This window comes from Marmota flaviventris, chromosome 1 (assembly GCF_047511675.1).
Source record: "Marmota flaviventris isolate mMarFla1 chromosome 1, mMarFla1.hap1, whole genome shotgun sequence".
Lineage (NCBI taxonomy): Eukaryota > Metazoa > Chordata > Mammalia > Rodentia > Sciuridae > Marmota > Marmota flaviventris.
In genome coordinates, this window is record NC_092498.1 from 116,866,956 (window position 1) to 116,874,770 (window position 7,815).

Genomic DNA, 7,815 nt, shown 5'->3' on the forward strand with positions numbered 1-7,815 from the left:
CCTGGACTCCGCCTCGGCTGTGATTTAGGGGTGAAGGGACTCTGGACCAGCTTGCTGGTTTAATTGCCGTTGGAAAACCAGAGTCGTGCCCTCCATGATTCGACGGGTCCCCAAAGTCCCCGTATTGGAAGCTGAATTGTTCATGGTCTTTGGAGGTGGGACTTTGGGAAGGTCGTTGGGGTTAAATGAGGTATGACATTTAACCTGTAATGGCACCCATGGCTCTCTAAGGCCAGGAGGAAGGACGAAGCCAGCGTGCTTGTCCCTCCGGGAGGGACTCTGCCATGCTGGGGCGCAGTGAGAAGGCCCCCACCAGGTGGCGCCCCACGCTCTTGGCCTCCCAGAGTCCAGACTCCAGTAAGCCCTCCAGGAGGCTGGGAGGAGGGAGCCAAGGGGCAGGAGGCGGCTGGGACCCCAGGCATCGTGTGGCCCTCTGGGTGGAGGCAGACCCTCTGACCGAGAGGGAAGGAGAGAAGGACGGGAGGACAGAGGACAGACACACGGGAGGGACTGTGCCCTGCAGAAGTGGCGCGGGCAGGGTCCCCTCTGCCTGGGCTCTGACCCCCCTCCTGGACTCCGCGATTCCTCTTCCAGATGCGTCAGGGCCGAGCCCCGGACCCCCGCAGCTCTTGGTGTCCCCCATCCCCCGCTGGATGGCCAGGCTGGAGGGGGCTGCTGAACCGGGCTCGGGGCACAGGCCAGGTGCCGGGCTGGAGGGCACCTTGTCCCTGCCGTCTCCACCATTAACCTTGCCCTGGCCCCCAGGTGACCAGTGCCGGATGGTGGGCAGCGTGTGGGCAGCCCTGGGGCTCTCCCTCAGCTGCATCTCAGGCCTTGGCCTCGTCTCCCGGCCTGGTTCCAGGCCCCCACCTTCCCCTACTGCTCCTGGCCTCAGGGTGACAGCTGGAACCAGAGCTGAATGACCTTCACATCCTTGGAGGACATTCCTGAGGTGGCCTCCCCAGTTCCTTGGGCCCTCGGGGACAGAGCAACTCATCAGGACAGAGAACGGACTCCAGTGAGGTGGGGTGTGAGGGTCCTTTGTTATCACCCAGACGTCCCTGCAACTATGAAGACACCATTAGGTGTACCAGGTTCTTAAAGCTGGTGGCCCTTCAGAGACACCTGCAGAACTTAACAAAACTGCCAAGTCCTGGGGTCCACCTGGACCTCTGGCTCTGCAGGTGTGGGGTGGGTCTGGCTATATTTTAGCAAACACCCAGGATGATTTCAAAGGCAGCAGCCAGCCAGGTGTGGTGGCGCAGGCCTGTCATCCCAGCAGCATAGGAGGCTGAGTTGGGAGGATTGCAAGTTCAAAGCCAGCCTCAGCAACTTAGTGAGGACTTAAGCAACTTAGCAAGAACCTGTCTTCAAATAAAAATTAAAAAGAGCTGGGGATGTGGCTCAGCGGGTAAGTGCCCCAGAGTTCAATTCCCGGAACCCAGAACAAAACCAAACCAAAGCCAGCTCCAGGACACTACAGTGCCATCTGCTGGAAGTTCACTGTCATGAATTTTGCAAATCCAAGATGATCCCAGATTCACCTAGAGTTGTGCAGTGTACAACCTGCACGCTCCTACTTGGTTACCCTCTAAGCTCTGCTAAGTTTGAAAATGAAAGCTGAGATGTGGACGTCCTTGTGTTGCTGCTCATTACCCAAACCAGCAACAGAGCAAACGGGTGCCCTGTCTGGCACCTCTAGACTGACCACAAAGGAGACGTTACAGGTGCCTCTCCCGGGGATGCCGATGTGCAGGGTAGAGAGCGCTTGATGGTACAGGCCGGGAGGTGGTCGGTGGGTCTGGATCTCAGTTCTGGCTCCACCACTGAATTATCTGTGGCCTGAGCCAAATCTCTCCCGGGGCCTCCGGCTGTTTGTAGAAACGGGACATAGTGGACAGAACTCTTGGGGATGTTTTGAGGACACAGTGGCTGGTCAAGAAGCAAATGGAGGAGTGTCCGATGCCCGTCCTGACCCTTCCTCTGCCCTCTTCCTGGCAGGCTGCAGCTGTGATGCTCCTGGGAGGCTGGCTCCCGCTGGCCTCCAGTGCGGGCCTCCTCCTGTCCTGGGCACTGGCCTCCAAAGACTGTGTCCGAGGAGGGGCAGTGGACTGATGCCAGGGCTACAGGCCGTGGCAGGGAAGCCACTGGTCATCCCAAGCCCTCGAGACGCATTTGCCGAATGAGTGAATGAATGAGCTGTGAGCAGTGTCTGGTCTCCTAAGACAGATGGCAAAGATAAGCCCTAGGATTGTGACCTATTCTTGGTCCTTAAGCAAGCTGGAAATTGCTGGGGGTCCGGGATGATGGCATCTTGATGCAGCCTACTCCTGCCCTGAGCCAACCCAGTTCTTTGATTCTCTCTTATCCATTTGTGTCCTCTGTACCTGGGTGACCCTACACAGTTGGGGAGGTTGTGCACTGCACAATCATACCCGGCTAAGAGCTGAGAGATGCTGACCTCCAGCTGCTGCCCCACTTGCTAAGCCGTAGACACACAAGACTGCACCTGCGGAGGGGGTTGCTTTTCTGATATTCACACGCAGCCCCTGGATGCACCAGCCCATCTTGACTGCAGTTCTCAGTCCAGTAACTCTCCACCATGGGTGAAGGTGACCAGCACCCGGCAGGTCTCCCTGCTGCCCGACCCCACCCCCACCCCCACCCCCCGCCCCCAGTCGGTCTGCCGCACACTGGACAAACAGGTCCTGCTGAAAGTGAAATGGGATCCCGCCAGGCAGGCTGGCTCCTCCACTCTCCGGTGGCTTCCTGTCACAGAGTGAAATCCAAACTCTGGGTCCAGCCTCTGGGGCTCCCCAGACCCAGGCCTCCCCTCTCCACCACCTCATCTTTCCCTCCTGTGCCGGGCTCCACTCCAACCCACTGTCCTTTGCTCCTGTCCCTCCTGCTTGTCCCTCTGCCTGCAACCCGGTTTCCCCAGATCTTGCCACACCCCGCTCCCCCTGTCTGCTCGGACGCCCTGCCTCCCTGACCTCTGGCAGCTTCTCTCTCCTGCGCTTCGTCCTCCCCGGCTTTAGACCTTCACCCACTTACTTGCTTATCTGAAATCCCTTCCCCGTCTCCCAGATCACTGTCCGTCTTTATCCACTTGCTCCTGAGAGGGCAAGGATGTAGCCATCTGCCTCCACGTCCCTGTCGCCCACATGGTGCCTCACTTATGATAAATGTCCTGCCTTCCAAATGTTTGTTCAGTCACTGGATGAAGACACAACTTTTGTCCTCAGCTTTCAGGGGGAGCAGCATCTGGCAGTTACAATGTATCTTAGTCTGTTTTGTGGTACTGTCAGGAAATACCCGAGGGTGGTAACATTATAAAGAAAAAGTGGTGGGTTTTTTGTTTTTTTTTTAATCTTAATAGTTCTAGAAGCTCCAGGTCAAGGGGCTGCATAGGGTGGTGGCCTTCTTGCTGGCTGAGTCCTGAGTCAGTGCAGGGCATCGTATGGTGGGAGACGGGAGTGTCCATGTTTGTCCTCTGGTCTCTCCTCCTCCTCTTACTCACACCTGCAGGCCCAGCCTGATGACCTTTCTACTCTGGATCACCTCCCCAGAGCCCCCCGCTCCACACATCTCCAGGGCAGGTGGGCACCCCCCACTCACGGTGGGTGTTAGACGTGACACGGGAGCCGTGGGGAGGCACGGACTCCATACCCAACTGCGGTGCAGCCCCAAGACGTGTGATGCCGTGGGACCCGGGATGGCGGGAGCTCCGGCGGGGGGGGGGCACCAGGGCATCTGGTGACTGCAGCCTCAGGGGTGAAGGCTGGAGACCCAAGCTGCGAAGGGACGGTGGCTGGGGGTGGCAGGGGTGGGGACATGCAGAGTCTCTTGGAGGCCCTTCTCCAGCTCACGTCATTTCTGTCACTAGTGTCACCACGGCACGTCCAGCGGCTTCTTAGGCTGTTAGCTGGTTGTCTTCATGGACCTCTATTCAGTTTGAAGGGAGATGGCAGGGGGGGCTTCAGTCATTCCTGAGAACCTGTGACTCCAGCGTCTCCACAGTGGACACTGCCATGAGGGCCGCGCTGGGCCGCGCTGGCCATGACCTGTTATTCTCGTCCCTGCTGTTTGTTAGCAGAGTGCAACTTCAGCAGACTTAAAAACAACACAACATTTTTATAACAGTAGGTTATACTTAATATAAATTTAAACTTTTTGTGATTATTTTTGGTCCTGGGGATTGAACCTGGGGCACTCAACCATGGACCGCATCCACCGCCTGCTTTTTTTTTTTTTTTTTTTTAAATTTTCATTGTTAGACAAGGTTCGAGGCTGGCCTTGAACTCCTGATCCTCCTGCCTCAGCCTCCCGAGCTGCTGGGATCACTGGCGTGGGCCACTGCACCTGACCCTGTTGACCCTTTTTAAGGGGACAGCTCAGGTGATGATCAATATATTCAAAATGTCTGCAGCGTCGCCACCACCCATCCTCAGGGTTCTTTTCATTTGTAAAATGACAACTCTGTACCCACTGAACAGTAACTCCCATTCCTCTCCCCGCCAGGCCCTGGCACCCCCTGTGCCTTTGATTGCGGTGAACTTGACCCTTCTTCCTCGTGCGAAGGGTCTTACTAGTTCTCCTTTCCCTTCTGCTTACCTCACATGGCCTGATATCCCTCATCCAGGTTCTCGTTTAGGTCAGAATTTCCTTCTATCGTAAGGCTCAGTAATGTCCACAGCTCTAAATACACACACGCTTCAAAACAACAAGTCGTACCTAACAAATATATTCTGAGCCGGATGTGGTGGTTCACAACTGTCATCCCAACCACTCGGGAGGCTGAGGCAGGAGGGCCTCAAGTTGGAGGCCAGCCTCTGGAAATTAGTGAGGGGCTAAGGAACTTAGTGAAACCCTTTCTCACAAGAAAAAACAAATGAAACAGGCTGTGGGTGGCCCAGTGGCTAAGCACCCCTGGGTTCCATGCCTAGTACCAAAAAAAAAAAAAATGTATAAAAATACATATATATTTGTAAATTTAAAATGAACGCATCTTGGGGCTGGGGATGTGGCTCAAGCGGTAGCGTGCTCGCCTGGCATGCGTGCGGCCTGGGTTAGATCCTCAGCACCACATACAAAGATGTTGTGCCCACCGATAACTAAAATAAATAAAGTATTAAAATTCTCTCTCTTCTCTCTCTCTCTCTACCTCTTAAAAAAAAAATAAACGCATCAACCGTTCCTCCACACCGGCACACCCTTCCGCTTGTCTGTTCATCTGCGTTGGAGCCGGGGCTGTGCCACATCAGCTGCGGGAACACGGTGCCCGACTTGGGTGCTCAGCCAGAAGGGGGGGGGTGGCTGATCCCACGGCCACCCCTGGAGCCTTCTGGGGAGGAGCTATGGTCCTCGCAGCAGCTGCACCACCCGCTCCCACCCGCCGTGCGCAGGTCCCCATGTCCCCCTTGCCACACTCACTTTCTGGGTTTTTGATAGTCACCATCCAAATGGGTGTCGGGGACTCTCAGTGTGGCATTGATTTTCATTTCTCTTGTGACAAGTCAGGTCCCTCCAACAGGCTCTGATGGTGAGCGCACGGATGGGGGGGTGGGGGTGGATGAGCTGATGTATGGACGGATAGATGGGTGGGTGGATGCATGGATGGTTGGAGGATGGGGTGGAGGGACGGCTGGGGTGTGACGTGCAGAGAGGTGGATGGCTGAGTGAATGCCTCCGTGTAGAGGGGTGGGGAGGACGAGCTGAGTAGAATGTGCTTGGATGGATGATAACAGGTGGACGGGGGGTTGAATGGTGGGTGGACAGCTCGTGGATGTCGAGGCCTGGGGAAGGCCAGCCCAGTGCCCTCCCACCTTCCGTCTCTAGCCCACCATCCAGCCTGGACTCCCCGTTAGCCAAAGCAGTCTGCGAGGCCCCCTCCATGCACCGTGGTGGGCAGTGCCAGCTGGGTGGGGCTATGTCACTGCCATCCTCAATGCAATCCTGGCCAGCCTCCTGCCCATCATCGGGTGGCCCTGAATGACCAAGGTCCAGCGGAATGCCATCTTCTCCAGTGACACTGAGAAAATTATCCTTGTGCCAGAAGTAAGCAAATAAAAATCTTCCAGGAAGAACAGAAAGAGTCTACTCTACAGTTGGATGAAATCATGAATCCATGTTCAAGTTCAGATCCCACCTCGGCTGCTTCCTTGCTGTGTGACCCCAGGCAAGCCACTTTACCTCTCCGGACCTATTTATTCTTCTGTAAAATGAAGGGTTGTTATGACAGTTAACTCAAGATCTTCAGTGTAAATAAAGTATTTTGGCACACAGAGTTCCTTTCCTCCCTTCCCAATCCCAGGGAAGTATCTGATTGGTCACCACCGCGTCCCATGCCCACAGTGCGGATGGGTGTGCCAGCAGCCTCACTTACAGAGCTAGAGTTGGAGCAGTGGCTGGTACTGGAATGGGGGAAGGCTGCTGGGCATCCCATGGCCAGCTTGCTCTTTAATGGAGGTTTTATTTATTAAGATCATTTCATAGATATGAAAATTGTCAGAGAGAGAAAGTCATTTGCCCAATGCCACACAGCTGATCAATGGCAGAGCTGGGATTTGAATCCAAATCCGACAGACTATTGGGGAGGTAAAAGACCACCCGGGTTTGCTCCCTCTGCCCCCACCCACTCAGCTGGCATTGATAGGTCACAGGAAAAAGCAGCTCGTGTTTATCTTCCAGAAGGAACAGTAAAGATGACCCATAACTTCTGCTTTGAAAAAAATGGAATAAAGAGAAAAACCTAGGCAGCCACAGAGTAGTGTTCCAAGGGACTGGGAGGCCAGCAGGACATTTCCAATGTCATTATGATCACTTGATGCCAATTGCCCTGCCGTGCAAACCCAAGCACGCCACAGCACAAATAGCAGCAAGCAGCTGGGTGCGGTGGTGCCCGCCTGTCATCCCAGGCAGGGGAGGCTGAGGCAGGAGGATGGATTTCAAAGCCAGCCTCAGCCACAGTGAGGCCCTAAGCAACTCAGTGAGACCCTGTCTCTCAATAAAATGCAAAATAGGGCTGGGATGGGGCTCAGTGGTCAAGGGTCCCTGAGTTCAATCCCTGGTATCCCCCCACCCCCCCAAAAAAGCCGTAAGCGGTGCCACCAAGTAGAAGCCCCTCAATCCTCAGGTCACCCACTCAAGCTTGGGGTGGGCCACCCGGTCTCTGTGCACCTCACAATGGCTCCCAAGGTCCTTAACTGTTTCTCTGTGAACTGTTTCAGCAATGCCAAAGGGAAGGAGTCCCCAGCCCTTAAAGCAAAGCCATTTACAGAGACTCTGTTTTACTTGGCAACAGGCAGAGGGATCCTTCTTGATTGTTTTCTCTCCAGCAAAACAAGGTGTCCTTTTTTTTTTTTTTTTTGGCAAGGAGGATAGCACTACAGAGCCGTGGTGCCCACAAGGGGAGAAAGGAGCGGGCGGGGGAGGGCCGAGGACTCCCGCAGCACATGCCAGCGCCCAGGGGCCACTCCAGGGACTGCGTGGTCTTGCTGTGGCTGGCCAGCTGGCACTTCCAGGTGAGTCAGCTGTGCCTCTGTCCCCGGCGGAGTTCTCCATGTTCCCAGAGGCTTGAAAGCCAAGAGGACGCCGTAGACCAGACCCACAGGCAGCTGCTGCTCAGGACCTGTGGCCTCAGCGCACTGTTGGCGCTTCTGCATGGCACAGCCCAAGGGGGCTGGGGCGCACCCGGAACCGCTCCCCTCCTGGAGCCGCAGCCTCTTATCTTGCCAAGACCCATCTGGGAACCCGGGGTGGACGGGAGGAGCAGGGGAAAGATGGCCTCCCAGCCGGAACCCACTGCCACCGCTG

At 55.7% G+C, this 7,815-nt stretch overlaps 1 protein-coding gene across 1 annotated transcript; it reads left to right on the forward strand.

The window, feature by feature from the left end:
• The first annotated feature begins 779 nt into the window (after positions 1-779).
• On the forward strand, positions 780-6,069 carry Lhfpl7 (LHFPL tetraspan subfamily member 7). Its single transcript, XM_027955867.2, is given in 7 exon segments — positions 780-843; positions 846-964; positions 2,002-2,083; positions 2,086-2,150; positions 4,332-4,348; positions 5,839-5,915; positions 5,918-6,069. Coding segments are annotated over 7 exon segments (576 nt in total).
• Positions 6,070-7,815: the final 1,746 nt, after the last annotated feature.